General features: G+C 44.4%; 1 protein-coding gene across 3 annotated transcripts; it reads right to left on the reverse strand.

Moving 5' to 3' along the window:
- Positions 1 to 308: 308 nt before the first annotated feature.
- Positions 309 to 21834, reverse strand: LOC147624719 (V-type proton ATPase subunit c''2-like). Of its 3 annotated transcripts, none has more exons than XM_086819753.1 (5): positions 21662 to 21834; positions 21235 to 21312; positions 1304 to 1410; positions 1002 to 1166; positions 309 to 845 (listed from the first exon to the last, which is right to left on the reverse strand). In XM_086819753.1, exons 1-5 carry the CDS (start codon positions 21760 to 21762, stop codon positions 778 to 780), a joined length of 519 nt encoding a protein of 172 aa, XP_086675879.1. In that variant the 5' UTR covers positions 21763 to 21834; the 3' UTR covers positions 309 to 777. The 3 variants fall into 3 exon arrangements, with proteins under 3 accessions (XP_086675879.1, XP_086675878.1, XP_086675880.1); XM_086819752.1 differs by having other exon boundaries at positions 1304 to 1413; XM_086819754.1 differs by lacking the exon at positions 1304 to 1410 and having other exon boundaries at positions 21662 to 21819.
- Positions 21835 to 22468: the final 634 nt, after the last annotated feature.

Here is a 22468-nt window from a genome sequence, read left to right on the forward strand (position 1 = left end):
ACTGTAGCAAGTTAGTTATTGCTTATAAGTGTTGCTGGCTCAAACATGGCATTCTAGACGAGAGGAGTTATCAGATAGTCGGTTGACCTTTGCCCAAGCGATTTGAACCACCCGGACACTTGAATATACAGTAATGTAACAAGAAAAGAGCGGAAATAGTAAGTTCAATTAGATATGAAATATACCGGATGAACCCTGTTTGAGACTTCACAAGGTGGAGTCACTAACTTTCTATCCTTCAGCAAAACACTTTCAATTTTGCAAAATTATCAAAAACTCATCCTCGAATCATACTCAAGGCATAGTAGTTTCTAGCTTTAATTACTTCTCAAGGAAACAGGAGAATATCTTGAGCCGATCTGTAAACATCACGAGGCCAAGGGAAAAGAGAAATACGGGGCATACACGAGAAGTACAGAGATTACAATTGTTTTGCTGAATTGCTGAGAATTAGAGCACATCCATTATAACAGGACTAGTCTTATTGAAACAAAAGAACGATTGTACAATGTGACTTTCTCATTATAGACTCTGCTTGCAGGCTGGCACAACATTAAGTCAAACAAAGCTTATCGAAGCAACTCATGGCTCAGAGGCCCATCTTCAAAGGTATCAATGCTGATATCCAAGCATCCACAAAAATTAAATGACTCGCCTATAACATGGGCTTCTTTTCTCATGAAGAAGTCGTCCATGTCACTTGAGATGACATTATAATGCTAACAATCACACCAAAGAGACCCAGTGCACTTCCAAAGATCTCTATGACCAATATCTTCACAAAAAGTGAGGAGTTTTGAGCATCCGACAGGGCGCAGCTGCTCCCAATGATGCCCACACAGATCCTAACCAAAGACAACACAGAAGTCAGGCTCATCTGTAAGGAACTACCATGCAACGACATCAAAGATTGGATTGCTAAGCTCTCATAAAACCAACAGACAGTTAACCATGAAGTTCAACTGTAGGAATATCATGTAGCCTAGATCAGAGAAGCATACCCACAAGCCAAGTTGGCAAAACCAACAATGATTCCAGAAGCAAAGATTGCATATCCTCCACGCATGGAATCCGCCGTGTATGCCTGCTCCACAGATTGCAGCCTTGTTTGGAGAATAATTGCAACAATGACTCCATAGATTGCAACAGCTTCACAAAAGATAATACTGCCAAAAAAAAGTGGAGCAAAAGGTCACATACGGAAGCCTTTCACCTAAATTACTACGTTCGCTGTGCAATTATTGTAGTGTACTAGAGAGAAGGGGGGAGAGATACAGTCCAAAACACACTCAAGGGCCCCCACCTTTTCTTATATTATGGAGTTCCGATATGTACTGTACAGATCCTTGACCTGATGTTTCCTTTCTTTCCTTGTTGTGTGGTATCCACACTGACCAATAGCAAATCTCGCTGCTTCAAATGATTCTTCGCCAGAACAACTTGTCATTTGGATATGTAAAAAGTCTTTACATACAAATTCTCAAGATGGTCCTTATTTTCAGTTTTTATTGAGCATCCAAATTGTGAACAAAGTATTTCCTTGAGAAGGGGCATTCCAACTACAAAGTTTTCGATCAAGGGAGGAATTGTGTTGAGTGATTTTTAACTTTGTAAAGAGATTAGACACTGCCCTGAGAGTGTTTATCTCAAAGATAAGTCCTTCTCTAATCTCCATTCCAGTATGGAGTCAAAATAAATAAATTTGAAAGAGAATGCTTCTACACTTGGCAGACAAACATCAAATTCACCCTTATGAGAAAAGGAATATGGAATGTGGTAAACAGAAAAGAGAAGAAGCCAACAACTCGGGAAGGAGAAGTTGCTTGGATGGTCAAAGACGAGAAGGCTCTTGCTATCATAGCCTTGAGGTGAAGTGACTCATACACCCATCAATGTATCACATGAGGCTTGGGTACATCTTGAAACAGTGTTTGGTGCACAATGAAAGTGTTCCAAGTTTAGCTTGTTAATAAAGTTTTCTGGACTAAAACGAATCCGGAGGACTCTCTTGCTTCACGTCTGAATTCAATGAAAAGCATGCTGACACAATTGGCAGGAATCAAGATTGCCATTGATGAAGACATTGCAATTGCAATTTTACTTAAAAGTCTTCCAGATAAAGAGTATAGCAACATTGTTACCACTCTTACCAATCTACCGACATCAAAATTGGTGGATATTGAAGCTTCTCTCATAGAGGAGGAAAGAAAGATCAAACAAAAGAGCTCAATCTTCAATGAAGGAGAGGCTTACTTCATTAAGCAGAAAGACTACACCAACACCAATAATTTCTCCAAGGGCTTCACCAACAAAACCAATAATGGATATGGATTCTGTGGTAAGAAAAATCATAGAGAAGAGAATTGTTTTTTAAGTAAAAGAACAAAGCTTTAATTGTTGAAGATAATCAAGAAGAAGATGAAGTGGAGGCCTCAGCAGAAGAGGCTAATCTTGTGGTTGACTCTGATTGGGCCTTTTAGACTACTCTTGCTACCAAGGATCAATTGGCCTAACATTGTAAAGGCAACCTCCAACCAGGATTTGTATTAATCCTATGGATATTAGGCCTCTAATGTATCCAAATATGTATCACTTGTTAGAACATCTATGTATCTAACATTGTATCAATCCCTAGACATTAGAACATTTGTTGTAGGAAGGTTTGTTGGAGACGAAACATGTTCTCCTTGTTAGCATTTCATCCCCATATGCTGCCCATATTTGTTCCCTTTTATGGCCCCTGATTGTGTGCTAGCGACCCTTATTTTTCCTATTTTTCTTGGTATTTTTCCCAGGTCGGGTGTTGATGTCCAGTCGGCCAGCTCATTACCTATCAATAGGTGGGCTGGCCTCTCCCATTCCATATCTTCATTGTTGAGTTGTATGGTTCACGTGTTGACACACTTGCTCCCTTTTGTATCCTTCACTTATGAGGCCATTAGGTCTTCTGTCTCATTAGGTCTTCTGCTCGGGATTGTATTCACTGCAGTATATTCAACCTTTTGGCTTCATATCTCTCCCTCTTGAACTCTCAGTTCAGCACATTCTACTGCTCCCTTGTCTTCCATTTGTGCACACTCTATCATGATATCATGGTGTCAAATCCCCACAGATCTCCTCGTAGAGAAATCCTGAAACACGACTCGAAACCTGCAAAACAAAGCCAAACAATGTGAAGAGGATGCAGGCCTGACTCACCACCCAACCATGACAGCTGGACAAAGCCCACAAGTCTTGGATGTCTCCACCTGTTGGGGTAAAGGCGTTATGCCCACCCTTATAGTGTGTACAAGCCCATAAGTTATAGTACATAGTACACTTAGTACTTTTAATGTACTAAGTGCACTATGTGTACTAGTGCAATATACATGTGTGATAGGGGAGTCACACACTCATGCCTCATGAGTTGACTTATCCCCACAACTCTCTCTCTCTCTCCCTTGCTTCTCTGTGTATGTCTCCCATGAATGAACTCTAACCCTAATTCTGTTTCTCCTCATCAACTGGTATCAGAGCCCTGGAGCAGTCGTACTGGTCGTGCTGAATTCTGATCTGAGGGTTGCCTTCTTCTTTTTTTTTGGTCGCCTTTCTCTGCCCAGCCAACCAGCGTGGGCTGCCCAACAGTCACGAGGTCTGGCCAAGCTTGGCGCTAGAGGGAGGGCCATCGCTGGTGAGAAGCGTCATCAACACAGTGCTACTAGGCGAAGGCAGCATAGCGAGCGAAGGCAGCAGCCGTAGGCTGGGCGTCAACATAACTAGGCGAAGCTAGACAAAGCAGCGTGTAGCGTGGCTGAGGCAACGAGCGAAGGCGCATCGTAGCGAACCCAGGCGAACAGCGTGAAGCTGGCGAACGTGGAGTAGTCGCAGCGTCAACAGCCGTGAGAAGAGTCTGTGAGCGCTGTTGAGGTGCGTGTACCAGCGTGCCGTAAGCCAAGGCCAGGAGGAGCCCGTCGACGTGTATGCTTGTCGACTACTCGGGTGCCTTCGTCACCTAGCGCCGCCCGCCTGACGTATTCGCCATCGCCTAGTCGTGTAGCGTTACACACTTCACGAGGATTTGCTGCTGCTTTCGACGCCAGGGACGTTGGGAAGTGTGGAAACGAAGAAAGCCCCATTCCATAGCCAGCCAGGTGTGGCTGCCCAGCTACTCCAGAAGCTGCCCAGCACCGAAGTCGCCGCCACCGCCTCCATCTCAGCCTGCAAGTCAAGAAACTCAGAAAAATCAGAAATTTCAGAGGTATTTGCCTTCAATATTTTGGGAATTTCTTATCAATTCAAGCAATTGAGCAGGTACAGGTGCCCAATTGCTCAATTTTTGAGCAAAATTGGCAAAATTGGGTGACATTGGTCACAATCAGGATAAATTTGCAGGAAATTGGTCAAATCAGGATCAATTTGCAGGAAATTGGATGTCGAAATTTGGGGCTTTTGATGTAATTGTGCAATTAAGCACTCATACATGCTGTATGATGTGAAAAATCGCACATTTGGGCAAAATTGCAGCAAATTGCAGTGCAAATCAAGGGGCTTTTGTGCCGATTTGGTTGATTTGCATGCAGGCGATCGCATTTGATGCTGTGGATAATGTGCTGATGCCTTACAAGCACTCAATGTGCCTGTAAATCAAGGGGCTTTCATGTATTTGATGTATATGTGGCCAGGGGGAAGCATCGTGAACACTCTGGATGCCTTCATGTGCATCAATGTACCATGTATGATCAGAAATTGATCTCAAATCAAGGGGTTTTTCAAGTTCGTATGCTTGTTGAGCTTGGCAAAGCAGCAGGCAAGCCATTTATGCCTTGAATCCTCAGAAATCAGCTTGCAGTCAAGGGGCTTTTGCCCAATTTCTGTTCCGGACTGTTTTATGCAGTGTTCGGGACTGTAAAAGTCTGATTTTTACTCATTTGGACAGCCAGGAGAGCATTTATTGCTACTGTACCTGCTGGTACAGATTTGGCACAGCTTTGTGCAAGTTTTGGCATGGCTGTACACTGTTTTGAGTGACCAAAAGATTCAATTTCAGCTGCTGAAATTGCCGGTACAGGTTTGGTACATTACAGTTGAGCACTTGGTACTGCTGTACAGTACTTTGGAAGGGCAAAAGAGCACATTCGAGGTGCTGTCCAAAATCTGCAGCAACCAGATTTTGGTGTTTTCATCACAAAAAGTGGGAGAAAAGTTGCATTCTTGCTTCCGCAGTGGGAGATAAAGCTTGGGAGAACATTTGTGAGCACTTTGTGTGCTTAGGGTGCAGTGTTTGCACATCTTGGGTGCAGTGTTTGCACATTTGCAGGGAGTCAGGCATTGACAGGTTGCATTTTGCTATGGCAACCACAGGTGAGAGCTCTTCATTGCTTCACATCAAGAAGCTTGAAGGCTCGCAGAATTATGATATTTGGCAAACCCAGTGCTACAATGTGTTGCTTCAGAAAAAGCAGCACAAGCCTATCAAAGAAAGGGGTGTGATGCCCGCTTCTCTTACAGCTGAAGAGTGGGAAGATATGGATGAGCTGGCAAGATCTACTATCATGTTGTCTGTGTCAGACTCATTACTTTTCAGCATTCGTGAAGAGAAGACAGCTTGGGGAATGTGGCAGAGATTGCAGGACTTGTATGCCCAACAAAGTGCCTCAAGCAAAGTGTATTGGTTGAAGAAACTCATAGGCCTTCAGATGAAGGAAGGGGCTTCTATGACAGCCCATCTAAATGAGTTTAATGGTATTGTCAGCCAGGTCATCAATCAAAAGTTGGCAATGGACGATGAGTTCAAAGCCACTTTTTTGTTATGCACTTTGCCAGAGAGTTGGGACACATTCAGGACAGCCACTAGCAATTCGCATGCTATGCTGTCATATGCAGATGTTGAGGGTGCTCTTCTTCAAGAAGAGATGAACAGGAAAAACAACTCTGTTGGAAAGTCCAATGCAATGAATGCACGTGGGAGATCCCAGCAAAGGGGTAAAAGCCAAGAAAGGGGAAGGAGCAAGTCTCGCTCCAAAAAGGATTTGGAATGCCATTATTGTGGCAAGAAGGGACACATCAAAAAGCAATGCTACAAATGGAAAAATGATCAAAAGGAAAAGGGAAAAGGCAAAGACAAAGAGAAAGATGAAGCCAAAGATGTAAAGCCAAAGGGCAAAAGTGGAGTCAAGATCGAAGAAATCAATGTATCACATGCAGGTGGCAGTGAGGATGAGGTCCTCTTTACGTCTTCACTTGATGCCCATTCACTTCTTACAGGTGGTCATGGTATGCACTCATGGATCATTGATTCAGGTGCCTCCTTTCATGTCACAGGTTGCAGAGACTTGTTTGTCATGTATACTGCTGGCAATGAAGGAGTGGTTTATTTGGGTGATAACCATGCATGCAAGATTCTTGGCAGAGGTGATGTGAGGCTTGTATTTTCAGATGGCTCACAGCTTATGCTCCATGATGTCAGGCATGTGCCTGAGATCAAGAAGAATCTGCTTTCTACTGGACAGCTTGATGATGTTGATTATGTTACCACATTTGGTAGTGGAAAGTGGAAAATTAGTAAGGGCTCACTGGTTGTTGCCAGAGGCTCTAAGGTGGACACTCTTTACTTTATGCATGCAGGTGTTTGTCACCATGCTAATGTAAATGCAACCGAGCTGCCGGAAATTTCTATGTGGCATAGCCGGTTGGGACACATGAGTGTCAAAGGAATGGAGCAATTGTCTCGTTTGGGTTACTTGCCTTCTCTAAAGTTTTCAAGTTTTCAGTTTTGTGAGCATTGTATATATGGTAGGCAACTACAGTGCCCCCACAAGAAAGCTCTTGGACAGAAAGATGCTCAGTTAGAGCTTGTGCATACAGATGTATGTGAGATGCCTCAGCTTTCTTTGGGAGGGGCAAAATATTTTGTGTCATTTATAGATGATGCCACACGCAAGGTGTGGGTCTATCCTCTTCGTTTGAAGAGTGATACATTCTCAGTGTTTCAGAAGTTTGTTGCTCTTGTTGAGAATCAAACTGGCAAAACACTGAAGGCTTTGCGTTCCGACAATGGTGGAGAGTATATGTCCAAACAGTTTCAGGACTTTTGTGATGCTAAAGGCATCAAGAGGGAGCTCTCTACTCCTTATGATCCTCCACAAAACGGGACAGCAGAGAGGATGAACAGGACCATACAGGAGAAGGTCCGTTCTATGTTGTCACATGCTGCATTACCTCATGGTTTTTGGGCTGAAGCTGTTATGACAGCCGTTCACCTTATAAACAGGTCACCTAACACGAGGCTTGGTGGGAAAGTGCCAGAAGAAGTATGGACAGGGAAGCCTCCGTCATACAAGCACTTGAGAGTGTTTGGTTGCGTTGCGTACGTGCACATACGTAGGGAAATGCGCACCAAACTTGATCCTAAGTCTCACAAATGCATATTCCTAGGATATGGTGACAGAGGTGAAATGGGGTATAGACTTTGGGATCCCATGAATAGAAAGATCATACGCAGCAATGATGTCATTTTTGATGAAACATGCATGTATAAGGAGCCTGCAAGGCAACAGGAGCCTGGCAGAGTCATCTTTGATGATGATGGACATCATGGACAACAACAAAGGGCTGTAAATCAGCCATTACAGCAGGAAAACCAGCCCTTAAATGGTGCTGAAAATGGTCCAAATGGACAGCCAGAGATGGCAGAAGATATCCCTATGGATATACCACAGTTAGAGGAGATACCGGGCATGATTTTTCAGCCTTATGGCATGGAACAGGAGCCACCAATGGGTGATATGCAGGCTGGACAGCAACCTGCAAATGATGGTCATTGGATACGGAGGTCCACTAGACCCTCCAGAGCCCCTGACAGGTTTGTTCCAGGGGTTGACTACTTGATGCTTACTGACTGTGGGGAGCCCTCATGTTATAAAGAGGCTTTACAGAGGGCAGACAAGGCTCTATGGGAGCGTGCCATGAAGTCAGAGATGGATTCTCTGCATAAAAATGGAACTTGGAAGTTGGTGTCTTTGCCTGCAGGCAAGAAGGTTTTGCCATGCAAGTGGGTATACAGGCTTAAAGTTGCACCAGATGCAAAGCCAAGATACAAAGCCAGGTTAGTGGCTAAGGGCTTTAAACAGGAATATGGTGTGGACTTTGATGAGATCTTCTCTCCAGTGGTCAAAATGACCACACTTAGAGCTGTGTTGGCTTTGGTTGCGCATGATGATCTGGACTTGATTCAGATGGATGTGAAGACTGCTTTTCTTCACGGTGATCTCCATGAGGAGATATATATGCAGCAGCCAGAGGGTTATGCAGTAAGTGGAAAGGAGAAGCTTGTATGCAAGCTGAAAAAGAGTCTTTATGGGCTCAAACAGGCACCAAGAGAATGGTATCATAAATTTGATACATTCATGAAATCTCAGAAATTCAGGAGAAGTGACATTGATCACTGCTTGTACACCAAGAAAGCTTTGGATGGCAGTCTATTGATTCTCATTTTGTATGTTGATGATATGTTGATTGCCGGGAAATCTCGTAAAGAGATGGATGCTTTGAAGAAGAGGCTGCATGAAACCTTTGATATGAAGGATTTGGGTGATGCAAATCACATCTTGGGTATGCGGATACTTCGGGACAGAAATCAGCATGTGTTGTATTTGTCTCAGAAGGAATACATTGGCAAAGTTTTGCAGAGGTTCAATATGGACGGGGGGAAGAAAGCTAGTACTCCTTTGCCTCCATATGTGAAACTCAGTGCTATGAACAGCCCACAGTCGGATAGAGACAGGGCTGATATGGCCAAGATTCCGTATGCTTCAGCTTGTGGCAGTCTCATGTATGCCATGGTTGCTACTAGGCCGGACATTGCATTTGCAGTGGGAGTGGTTTCTAGATACATGGCCAACCCTGGCAAGAAGCATTGGGAAGCAGTGAAAGGTGTCATGAGATACCTGAAGGGCACACAGGATTTGTGCATTTGCTTTGGCAAACAGGATGCATTAGTGCATGGTTACACGGATTCGGATTATGCCGGTCATCCAGATAACCGAAAGTCTACTACCGGTTATGTATTTACATTCACAGGAGGTGCTGTGTCATGGATATCCAGGATGCAGAAGTGCACTGCCTTATCTACTACAGAGGCCGAGTATATTGCAGCCACAGAGGCTTGCAAGGAGGCATTATGGCTATCTCGGTTAGTGGTTGATTTGGGCTATACAGGGGATATTCCATTGTTGCATTGTGACAGTCAGAGTGCCATCCAGTTGGCAAAGAACCCTGTCTTTCATGCAAAGACGAAGCATGTGGATGTAAAGTATCACTTCATCAGAGAGGTGATAGAGAACAAGCAAATTCAGCTTGTTAAGATTCATACGGATGACAACCCGGCTGATCTGTGACGAAGAGTTTGCCTCCGGAGCGGTTTGCTCATTGCAGACACTTGATGGGCATTGGATGAGGCCATTTTCAGCCTTGATATGGCCTTGTATATTATCATGTACATGCTGATTTTTTTTCTTTTCCTTTACTTAAGGGCACTTTGCCTTCAAGTGGGAGGTTGTTGGGGTAAAGGCGTTATGCCCACCCTTATAGTGTGTACAAGCCCATAAGTTATAGTACATAGTACACTTAGTACTTTTAATGTACTAAGTGCACTATGTGTACTAGTGCAATATACATGTGTGATAGGGGAGTCACAAACTCATGCCTCATGAGTTGACTTATCCCCACAACTCTCTCTCTCTCTCCCTTGCTTCTCTGTGTATGTCTCCCATGAATGAACTCTAACTCTAATTCTGTTTCTCCTCATCACCACCGAGCCACGAGCTGAGCTAACTAGCAAGACACACCAACCAATCTCTACCCCGTGACGTCACATACCGCCACGGAGCTACCCTCGCGAGCCTCGAGACTGTTGCCGACCTCGGCTGCATAAAGCAGGTGCACGTCTACACTAGATCCAGGCTCCTGATCGTAGAGCTCTCGCAAAGACTCGCGAAACTCTATGACCAACTGGCTAACCTTGGCCACCCTTTTATAGGCTCTTGGCCGGTCACTGGATGTCCATACTTGGGCAACCGCCCATCCACACTAGGGTACCTACCCGTCAATCTATCCCTGGCCCAGCTCGCCAATCATCCACTTGATCTTGTATTCCGTAAGTAGCGTATGCCGCAATCGTCTTTCACGAAATCCAAGAATCTTTTCCGGTTCGTGTGGCACAAATGTCATATCCTCGATATCTATAATTTCTTGAGAAGTAACTGCCTGGTCTGTTCCACCCAGTACTTCCTTAAGTCTACTGACATGAAATACGGGATGAACTTTCACATGAGAAGGCAAGTCCAATTAATATGCAACTGAACCAATCTGGCATGTAACCCGAAATGATCCACAATATCTAGGGGATAATTTCGGAGATCGACCTACCCGTAAAGTCTCGGAATCTTTCGGAACTCGCAAATACACCATCATTCCTTCAGAGAACTCTCTCGGTGAACGATGTCTATTAGAATAAAATGTCTCTATCTTGAGTACTTCTCCTTCACATCTTGTAACATTTCTTGCATATCTTGCAAAAAAGTATGGAGTCCGGAAAATCCCACGGTAACAGGTGATCTAGGTTGAAATCCGTACATAAGCATAACAAAATTAAAACCTGTACTTGTATGCTTAGTACTGTTATATGCAAATCCTAACATAGGAAGATAATCTTCCCATGAACCCTGTCTTTTGGAGACAGATGCACGAAGCATGTCCTTCAAAGTCTGATTCACCCTTTCAGTGGCCATCAGATTGAGGATGATCTGAGGAACTCAGATTCAAAGTTGTTTCCAACTTCTCAAAAACAAGTCTCCAAAAGTCACTGGTAAACTTAGAGTCCCGATCACTGACTATGTCCTGCAGTAAACCGTACAGTCTAAATAATTGCTCGATAAACTACCTTGCTAATTGCGTAGCTGTAACAATCTTCCGTGTAGGTAAAAACCTAGCCATCTTTGTCAAGCGGTCCACCACAACCCAAATGGAATCGTGGCCTTGACGTGTTCTTGGTAATCTGTGGAAATACTTTTCCACTTACTACCTGAGATTTGCAAAGGATGCAACATCCCAGCTTGTCTAAAGCGTTCAGCTTTATTTGCTTGACAAACCTGACACTTGAAGACAATCTTCTACGTACCCTTTCATCTTTGGCCAATAGCAAGTGTGTTTCACTAAAGCTAAAGTCCTGTGTACCCCGAGGTGTCAGGCAGAAGGGGTGTCGTGACACTCCTTAAGAATCTTGGACCTAATGTCCAGGAGCTATGGTACACAAATTTTGTCATTACGGAAAAGTAAACCATTCTGAATCATCCATTGGCCACTTGCAGCCTGAATGGTAGACTGCTCAGTCATTGAGTCTTGGTCAACCAATGAGTTCTCGTCCTGGATCCTCTGCCAGTATGGACCAAAATAACTATCAGTCTTGCAAAGCTCTTGTTAGCATATTCATTCCTATATTTTGCCCATGCATTGTGTCCATATTTGATCCCTTTTATGGCCCTTGGTTGTGGGTTGGCCACCCCTATTTTTTTCCCATTTTTCTCGTATTTTTCCAGTCGGCCATATTATTTGTCCAGTCGGCCAAGTCTTGTGCTCCAGTTGGCCAGCCCTTCATGACCTATATATAGGTGGGCTAGCCTCTTCACTTGTGTCATAGCTTGTTCATCTTTTGTATCCCTCACTTATGAGACCTTTATGTCTCTTGCTCGGGATTGCTTTCATTGCAGTATATTTAGCATAGTTGCTTCATATCTCTCTCTCTCTCTCTTGCACTTCTCAGATCAGCACACTCTAGTGCTCATCTTGCTTCTGCTCTGTGCACTCTTTCATGGTATCATCGCTCCCGGTTCAACAATTCCCTCTACTGCCCCAGATTGTGTCCTATCTACAGCCCCTTCACCTCTGCATTTTTCTCAGATTTGCAGCCCTCTGGATGCTACGTTTTCTGGACAGTTGCTGTTGATTGCCTTCCCTTCACTTTGGCTTCATCGCTTACAGCTTGGAATCAGTGTTTTTCTTCCTTCTTGGAGTTCGGAACTAGGCGGCCTGTTTTTTCAGGACTGCAGCCCCTCTTTGGTTGTGTTTTACTCTCCAGTGGACATTCCCTTTTGCAGAGGGAGTCTTGTGGTGGTTCTAGTTTTGGTGGCAACCTTGGTACCTGTGGTGGACACTTCTTCCGAGATTGTGCGTTTTTTTTTTCTTGAGGAGAGCCCGAGCTACAGTCCTAGTTGATGTCGTTCCCTCTTGCACCCTCTTACAGCATATTCACAAAGCAACTACCACACATAGAAAGTGGGCTAGTTTTGCTCACTGCATCTGAGGAGTTTGTTTCTCCTGTTGCCTTGCCTTCAGTTTCTGTGCATACTTCTCCTTGCCAGGATGATATCTCTGGTAATGTTTGAGGAAGATAGTGGGCTATCTTTGCTCACAGCTTCTGAGGGGGATTTGTCTCCTATTGCTTCACCTCTGACTCTTTCTTCGACAACCAGTGACCAGGATGTGTTGCTGGTCCCTTTGCCTTCTATGGAGGAGCCTGCTTCTACGCTGTGTGATGCTATTGAGGCTACTACTACTTTAGTTACCACTACTGTGAATGTTCCTATTTCCCTTACTCTATGTGAGGATTCTGGATTGTGGTCAGGTGTGTCTGTGACCGTGCCTGGGGCACAATGGTACTTCCGGGGCTTGGAGGATTAGGATTTGAATTTAGTTGGGCTTGTGGAGTCCCGACATCACTTTTCAAAGGGAGCAGTTGAGTTCTTACATCTAGCGATGCCGACCTTCGAGGAGGATGCTATTGTACAACATTTGGCTACTCTTGGTACAGTGTTGGAGTAGATGGACTCTTTCTTTTGAGGGTATTATCTTCTTGGAGCTACAGGCTTCTAGGGATTTTTGTGACACTGTTTACATTTGGGTTTGGCACCGATATTTGGAGCAGCACGACGCAGCCTACATGGTTGTTTTCTTCTAGTAGAGGAGCAGTGTACCTGGCAGCTTGTTCTATTGCTTTTGCAGCTGAGTTGTTGAGAAGATTGCTTGTGGAGCTTTCCTGGTACCTGTTGTTGCTGCATTCTTTGTCTTTGACAGAGGATGACTTCTTCGGCTTTTCGGAGTTTGTTCAGCATCTGGTGCTGAGAGGGGGTGTTAGCATATTCATCCCCATATTCTACCCATGTATTGTGTCTATGTTTGATCCCTTTTATGGCCCTTGGTTGTGGGTTGGCCACCCCTATTTTTTTCCCATTTTTCTGGTATTTTTCCAGTCGGCCATATTATTTGTCCAGTCGGCCAGGTCTTGTGCTCCAGTCGGCCAGCCCTTCATGACCTATATATAGGTGGGCTAGCCTCTTCACTTTTGTCATAGCTTGGTCATCTTTTGTATCCCTCACTTATGAGACCTTTATGTCTCTTGCTCAGGATTGCTTTCATTGCAATATATTCAACATAGTTGCTTCATATCTCTCTCTTGCACTTCTCAGATCAGCACACTCTAGTGCCTATCTTGCTTCCGCTCTGTGCACTCTTTCAGCCCTCTCAATGAGTGAAATAAGTTAGTGGAAATCTCGGTGAACGACAGTATTCACCTCTCTGATCCAACTAAGCGCATCTGCTACACTATTCATAAATCCCTTTCAATAGCGTATTTCAAAATCAAAATCTTACATTAACTCTACCCATTTAGCTTTTCGTCCTCTCAAATCATCCGCATCACACACATACTTGATTGACTGATGATCAGTCAATACCACAAACTTGGAGCCCTATAAATAATGCCTCCAAACCTTAAGAGTGTAAATAATAGCGTAAAGCTCCTTCTCAAGGGTTGGCCAACGAGATTGAGTGTCATCCGGCTTTCGACTCTTGAAAGCAACAAGTCTACCATCTTGGAATAGAGCAGCCCCCATCGCATAGTCACTCGCATCAGTCTCGAGAACATAAGGCCGACTAGGATCGAGTAGTGCTAAGGTAGAGGCTTCCTTGACTTTACCTTTCAAAAGTCTGAAGGCCATATCCAAATCGTTATTCCAAGGAATAGACTGATTCGACTTACGTCCACGACCTTTCAACAAGTCGATCATCGATAGTGTGAGCGGAGAGTACTCCCGCACAGATTTCCGAAGAAAAACAACAAAACCGAGAAACGAACGAAGTTGTCTCACTATCTGCGGTATCGGCCAAACCAAAACCTTGTGAACTCAATCATAGTCAATGCTCAATCCGTCTCGTGTGATCTTGTGTCCCAAGTAAATGATTTCTGTCATTTACTAAATTTAGCATACAATCGATTCTGTCTTAAAATAGTCAAGACAATCGTGAGATGCCTAACATGATCCTCAAGAGTACAACTGTAAACTAAAATATCGTCTAGGAACACCACCACGAACTTCCCTAAATGTTCACGAAAAAGATCGTTCATCATTTGCTGGAAAGTGACTGGAGCATTGGTCAACCCAAAAGGTAATACGAGAAACTCGTAATGGCCACACCTAGTCCGAAAGGCGGTTCTTTCGACGTGCCTTTCATGAATACGTATCTAGTGATAGCCCGTACGTAAATCTATCTTTGTGAAATACTTCGCTCCGACTAAACGGTCAATCAGGTCATATGATCTAGGGAGAGGATAGTGGTTCTTGATTGTCACTTTGTTCAGTCTCTTGTAATCTACACACATTCGACAGGTCACAGGTGTTGTCCTTCTTTCTCCTAAGTAACATAGACGCATCCCAAGGTAATTTACTAAATAATCTGCGAGTTGTTTAGCCAACTCATCTTCCTCAACCTAGCTCATCCTATAAGGCGGAATGCTAACAGGTTGAGCACCAAGGACTAGATCAATACGATGATCCACTGCCCTTTCGGGTGGTAAGCCCGATGGTAGCTCCTTAGGAAATACATCTTGAAACGAGTCAGAGAGATGTATGTAATCACCTAGAATACAACACTGGGTGTTCTTATGTTCAAAAGAAAAAATATGACTAGACCAATTTATCTGGACCTTAAGGGTCTTAAACCACTCAATATATATACCTAGATGAATCCAGGTCAATCCCTAATAGCAAGTCTACGTGCTCTAGGTGCATAACGTAGCACTCCATAATATCTTTATAGTCTTGAATTCGGATCGGTAGCTTCTCCACCTTTCGATTCCACACTTGCCGACCCGTACCTCATAGGTATAATCACTAGGCGTCGTGTCCAGACCCAATTTTTGCACAAGTTTGTAATTAGCAAAGTTATGTGAGCTTCCAGGGTCCAGAAGAATGTGGATTCTATGGCCATTCACTTCTTCATAAACTTGGAGAAGATTGTGCAAACCAAAATCTTTAGAGTTGAACAGACAATCAGAACATGAATTAGAGCGAGAAAGTACAGTGATTGAAGTACATGTCAAAGACAATTGGTTGGCTGCCTTCGCCTTGGGTCCTACGTTGGTCTTAGCATCCTTCTTCTTCGGGCACTCGTTACAGATGTCTCCTTTTTCTTCGCAACTGAAGCAACGTCCCTCCTCCTTGAGCTTTAAAGCCTTGAGGAGACGGTTTTTCTTCATTGGAGTCGAAGTAGAATTCTTCGAAGATTGGTCCGAAGACTTTTCTTCTGTCGTGCTAGCCATCGGCGTGGAGAACTTTCTTTTGTGCTTGTTCCCCTGCTCGGTTATGTGTTTGGTTTTGGAAAAGACCATCGTATCATCATAGATACGTGCGGAATGAATGGCCTTGTCCAAAGTTTTCCATTTGTTATTCTAGACCTGTAAACGGTGCAAGTCGGGTAAACCTGCTACGAAGAAACCCAAAAGAGTAGTAGAATCCATCTTCGTAGCTTTCATCTGCAAGTCTCTAAATTTTTGAAGGTAAACCTCATAAGTGAGGTTCTGCGAGGTCATGGTCAAACTAGCAAACTCAACACCTATATCATAGTCAACCTCCTTCTTGAGTCTTGAAGACTTCTTCAAACTGTGCCCAGGTTGTTGGTTTAGGTTTGAGTTCTTTCCACGAGAGCAAAGCTTTGCCCAAGAGGAAACCTGCTGCCAATTGAATCTTTTTGTCATCGCCATAAGGATGAAATAGGAAGTGGACCTGCCAGTTATGTAGCCACGTGTCATGTGCATCCCGCACTTGGATGCCACGTAGACATTTCTGTACAGAAGATTCCAAGGTCAGGTGTGCATTATCCTACACATGAGTCCAAGGTCAGGTGTGCACTGTCTTGCACATGAAACAGTGCCAGTCCGCGCTGTGAGTCTCCCTCTAGAATGATGTCAGTGATTCTGTGTATCTGGTATGGTACCGGATGCCAGATCACTGAGTAGTTAGTGTTTAGAACAAGGGGCCAGCCCATAGGGCTACCCCGGATCTTAGTGTGGGCATGGGAATGGTGTGGAACCACCCCCATGAGGGCCAGGAAGGCCCAGGCTGAACCCACCAGCCATGGAGGGGCTGTAGGACAGCCCTAGGGCAAGAATGAGGCAAATTCCAAGAGTTTACAGCCTTTACATGGCTGTAGGGCAAGTATGGGGCAGCCCATACAGGCTGCCTAGCCCTTGGAATGTGTGCAAAGGCTGTGCCCAGCACTCTCGAAGCAAGCGCATCACCTTTCAGCTTGATAGGGAAAAACGCGGCATTTTATGGGATTTAATTCAGCATTTATTGCTGAATTTTCACAGTAATCCCATTCATTCATCTGATTATTCACCAAGAGCTCAAGCAAATCAAGGGCTAGACAAGCCAAGGGAGTTGCTAAGCAAAGGGGTGGAGTACTGAAGGTCAAGGGCAAGGATTTCCCAGCCAAGAAAGGTCAAGAATTATGTATTTTCTTTTCAGATTCACATCATTCTAATAAAGCAAATACACCATCCGTGGTGTCACGACCCTGTGTTTTTCTCTGGACAGTATGCAGGTGTGCACGGGGACGTGGTGGACAGTGTGAATGGCATCAGATTAGAGTTAAAAAGGAAGCCCATGTGTGGACAACCCCAAGTGTGAAGGGGGCAAAGAGACATTAATTAAAAAGGTTTTATAACCTTTGCTGGCCAAAAATTAATGTTATAAAGGTTTCAAAACATTGGGAGGCCCCTAGGGTAATTTTTAGATGCTACTCCACTTTTGGAGGTCCACAACTCTCTCTCTCTAGCTTTTTGGGAAGCGTGCTAGCTCTCATGCGTGGAAGAGAGGAGAAGTCGACTGCATATGTTGGCTGCTGGTTGTTGGCTGCGCACAGAAGAGCTCATGCAGATCTGTACCGCTGCTGCAGGTACAGCGTACAGATACTGCTGGTGCAGTGTACGACTGCTGCAGGTACAGTGCACGGATACTGCAGGTACGGTGTACGGAAGCTGCAAGTCAGGTGGCTACAGTTACAGATTCAGGCGGCGCAGGCAGGTGTACGACTGCAGGTACAAGTGTACGACTGCATGCACAGGTGTACGGACAGGTACAGCTAGTACAAGCGACAGCTGTACGACAGCTAATACAGGAGGCAGCTGCACGCTATTTGGTACGGGTGGCTGCTGGTGTTATCCTGTTCGGATAGGTGGCTGCAGGCGTGTGCTTTTTGAAGGACGGCGTGTTTTTGCAGAAAGGACATAACCCAATGTCCACCACCCAGACCTTATCCCCTTTGTACAAAGGGAGTAACCAGCCATGTGTCCACTCTAGCTTGCTCCACAAAGCACCTGCCTGCCACCTACACTGGACAACTCACCACCTCACTCCTCTCTCTAGAGATTGGCGCCTCCTTCATGAGGGCTGTTGGGCTGCATTTTCTACGCTTTCTTCTTCCCAACTCCAAATCCAAGCTTGCTAAGGTGTTTCTCAAGCTTCCAAGAGTGTTTCCAGATGCTAATCACTCTCCTACACACTCCCAATGACTGAAATTCAGCAAAACAACTCTCTTTATTGCTGTAATTTCTGGTCTTTTTGCTGAAAACCCTAAGTTCAGCCCTCCTTTCTCAAGTTGAACCATAGGGGAAGCTTTCCCAAGGTTCCCTTCATCCTCTTGAAGACTTTTGTCGTGAAGAAATGCGACAAATCGAAGATCTCTTCACTCCAAGGACTTCCATTGCGAAGACTTCCGCCGTCATCGACTCTACTTGCAATTGGTAAGCTTTTAAGCTTAAATATGAAAGCAAGTCGCAGAAGGGAGGAACCGGATTACAAGATCACATACCCTGTGTAGTGTTCTCTTGTCCTACGTGCTCTCTTGCAGATTGTTGCTACCATGTGTTGGTGGAACAATAGAGAGCACATGGTAGGGAACATGGGCACTTGAGAGGGTAGTGTGGATTGCAAGTCTACATCGACCACCACTTGTTAGCAAAACTGTATTCATATGCATTGGTATGGAAATCTGGTCAGAAATGCCCATGACAATATGTACTTGATTCTCCTAAGATCAATATACTTTATTTGAGGGAGGGGTCGGCCGTTCCGGCTCATTGTGTGTCTCTTGCCAATTCAGCAATTTACTTCTTGTATTTGAGCAAGTGTCCATCAAATCTTAGTGTATTTAAGTGTATTGATTAGCATTGTGTTCAACCAAGTTACACAAGGTGCTTCCAAGACCCTTCTTCAGGCTAAGGGCAAAAGCAAATGGCAGTCCAAGGTTTCCACGAGCAACCAAGGTGACCACAAATCTGCCAACGATCCCTCTCACAAGGAGCTTATTTGTCATTATTGTGGTCTCAAAGGTCACATTCAGCCTGATTGCCGCAAGAAGAAAGAGAAGGTGGTTCTCCGAAGAAAACTCCCAATCAAACCTCTTCATCCACCAACCAAACTCAAAAATCCTCTTCCACCAAGGAGACTGTCTTCATCGGTATTGAGGAGCTTCTCTTTGACTCTCTTGTTCCTTCCACCTCACGTCTTATGGATTGGGTGGTTAATAGTGGGTATACTACTCACATGACTACTGAAAGATCCAAATTTGATCCCAGGTCCAGGAAGTGCAAATTCCTTGGATATAGCTCTCATTCCAAAGCTTACAGATTATGGGATCTGGAGTCGCAATCCTTGGTGATTTCTCGCGATATTCACTTTGTTGAACCCTCATCAGATGATTCTCACTCTCATCCCGAGCTGATCATCGAGGTCCCTTTTTCTTCCTCGGCCACCCCAACTCCACCACCACCTTGTCCACCATCAACTTCTTTACCCCTTGCCTCTCCATCCCCTCCTTCCCCTGCTCCTCCTCCTCCTCCTCTGCAACGGAGGATATTCCACGATGGCTGGAACCACTATTCGTGATTCTCATCTCTCCAATATGGAACTTCATCACCTTGCTAGTTCTTCAGCACAATCTTTGACACAGGCACGGAGATTACAGTGGCTTCGTCATTCTTGTAGCCTCACTTTGATGAGTACAATGATATAGTCATATGAGCCTACTACAGCTAAAGAGGCTTTTGCTCTTCCGGAGTGGTGGGGCAGCCATGAAGGCCGAGATTGATTCCATTGAGAGGAATTGTACATGGGAGCTTGTGGACTTACCTTTGCATCGACAGGTTATTGGGGTGAAGTGGGTCTTTAAGACCAAGTTTCATGCTTATGGATCTTGGACAAACATGAAGCCAAATTGGTTGCGAAGGGGTACTCTCAGATTGAGGGTGTGGATTATGAGGAAACTTTTGCTCCTGCAGACCATCCAGACAGTTCTTGCTCTTCCTGCTCATGCGCACTGGCTCATTTACCAAACAGACGTCAAGTCTGCCTTTCTTAACAGTGACTTACATGAGAAGGTGCCGGACATGAGGGTAAGGTGTACAAATTACACAAAGCCCTTTATGGTTTGAATCAGGCACCCAAGGTGTGGTATGATACGATCGATTCATTCTTTCTTTCCCTTGGATTCCAGAGTTGATTTACAGACAACAATCTCTTTGTCTTTTCTCAGGATGCTTTGCTCTGCTTGATTGTCTTATATGTTGATATCATCTTACTAAAGGTAGCTGAGGCATTCGTTAACCCAAATGGCATCACAAGAAATTCGAACAAACTGAACGAGGCCCGGAAAGCCGTCATCTAAAATTCAATCTCATGTATGCGAACCTGATGGTATCCGGATTTCAGATCTAGCTTACTAAACCACTTCCCCCTACGAGCTGATCTAACAAGTCGTCCATGTGGGGCAATGGAAACTTGTTTTTGATAGTGAGCTTGTTGAGCGCCTAGTAGTCGACACCCAGATGCATACTCCTTGATCAAGAGAATCGGAGCTCCACGGACGGATCAAGTCTTTGGCCAACATTTCCTCCAACTTTTGCTTGATCTCTGTGATCTCAGGAGCGGTATCAGGTACGAGACGAGGACTCTGCACCAGGAATGAGATCAATGTGGTGGTTCTCGGGCCGTGATGGAGGCAACTCCTCAGACAAATTGGCACTAAACAAGTGTCCATGCTTGTTCGAAATGCGCTGACTATCTACTGCCAAATCCTCCAAGTCGACTAGCTGAATAGCCCAAACATATACCATACATTGCGGACATATGAAACTGTGGCTTGTATGCTCACCGAAAGCTCCAAGCCACTTGCTTGCAATGCCTAGATATGCAAGAAGAGAAAAAAGAGAAGAAAGAAGGAGAAGAGAAGAAGCAAATCTAGAAGAGGACATTGCCTTCCAAAACCGTAAATGGTTAACACGGCATTACAAAGAGTGTTACAAAGCATGGACCAGCACCATCGCTTTTTTTCAAGATGATTGCTTCCAGACATATTCCCCGATTTCAGTTACTCCATAGTAAGACATTATAATATAAAGAGTGTCATTTTGAGAACCAACCCTATCAGAACACCATGCTGGAATCAAAAAGCTGATTCATGCACCTCTGAAAGTATAACAAACATATGCAACATGACAACATGGAACACCACGCAACTAGCAAATAACATCAGAACACCATGTACATCAGCATGAACACAACAAAGTCCAGGCGTATGCCAAGCAATCCAGCTTTAGATGCAGAAAGTGGCACGCACACACAAAACAGGTGACAAACTAAGCCTCGGAATAGGGTGATGCAGGTATCCTAGGGATCTAGGAAAAGCTCCCCTCACCACCCCCTACAGGAACATTTTTTAGGTCTAACTATCAGCGAGGTCAAAATCACAATAAAATGAGACAAAATTGAAAGGATTAAGTTCTTAAGCAGTTATGTTTTGTGTCATCAATATTCGCAACATGCATATTTTATGTGACTTCTATTACAAAAACAATGTGATCACCTTATCAGGTTCTTTGAAGTGATCCTTGGAGCCTTGATGGCTGCTCCAATCAAGCTACTGCCTGTGATGTAGATCCCCCTGTTCACAGAAAAAGCATGATCAGAAGCCCTCGATGCCATGTGGCATCCATCTATGCAGCCCTCAAACCATTAGAGTAGCCCAAACCCTGTTTAGCCATGCCATATATGCATCTACACCAAACATGCAGTTTTTCTGCTTGCAACATGAATACGAGGAATGCCAAGCAAGAAAGATAAAGGGAATGTTCGTGCGAAACCTAAGGCGGATGCCCACGCAGGTGTAGCCATGTAAACAAGTTTAGGATCAATAAGCCAGATCTGTGCTTTTTTCTGCGGGCCAAGAAAGAGAGGGTACCTTCGATTCAGCCTGTTAATGGAGAATTGAAGTGAGGGTGTTCGATGCGTACCATGCGGCGCCCAGAACAGAGACACCGATTGCGATGGCAATCCCAATGGCCGAGAAGGCGTAGGGCGAGATGTTGAGGAAGGCCGTTCCCAGGTACCCCATCTCTCACCAGCTGTGTGCTTTGAACGACGACGGAAAGAAGAGATGAAAGGGGCAAAAACGTTCGCACGTGACACCGTGGCCGCCACACGCCACGTGGCAGAAGAGCTGGCTCAAAGCAGCACTATTTTTTTAACATTTTGGTAAAATTAAGTTCGAAACGGAATAGAATAGAATCACTATTTTTAAAACATTTTTGGCATACAACAATCACAATCACGGCTATAAGCCTGAATAGAATAGAATCACCCCAATATGTAAGGTGATTTCAACCACTCAGAAGCATCATGATCCCGTGAGAGACCTGTGGAGGAAAAGAAAATGCCATAGTCCCACTCCCGCATAACTATAACGCGCTTTGCCTGTCACACGAGACTCTTTTGTACTTCTTGAAGAAATAATTAAAAACTCACAAAATACATCAAAATTTAAAACAAAGACTTGAATTCAATTGATATCAAAGAGCATAGCATAGCATAAGACAAGAGAAATAGAATAACATTGTCACGGGATCTAAATTTCTAAGGAGAATAGAAATCAAATAATTTGCAAGAAAATCATTTAAATTCAAGAATTCATCAAACATCACATGACCATGATTAAAATATTCAAAATCACATGAAAATACTTAGCTCACAAGATGCGACTCCAATATTGGGTACAATCATCCCCCCTCATGTGTGTGTGGCCTAATTCCCCCACACATGAG

Source organism: Cibotium barometz, chromosome 25 (assembly GCF_041138505.1).
Source record: "Cibotium barometz isolate CiBa-2024 chromosome 25, ASM4113850v1, whole genome shotgun sequence".
Taxonomy (NCBI): domain Eukaryota; kingdom Viridiplantae; phylum Streptophyta; class Polypodiopsida; order Cyatheales; family Cibotiaceae; genus Cibotium; species Cibotium barometz.

Excerpts from the sequence above, each read along its gene's own strand:
- LOC147624719 (XM_086819752.1), bottom strand. The coding sequence starts at position 21,762 with ATGGGGTACCTGGGAACGGCCTTCCTCAACATCTCGCCCTACGCCTTC. Across the intron at positions 1,167-1,303 it reads ACTCCATAATATAAGAAAAG|TATTATCTTTTGTGAAGCTG; the intron begins GTGGGGGCCCTT and ends TTTTTTTGGCAG. Across the intron at positions 846-1,001 it reads TTTGCCAACTTGGCTTGTGG|GATCTGTGTGGGCATCATTG; the intron begins GTATGCTTCTCT and ends GTCTTTGGTTAG.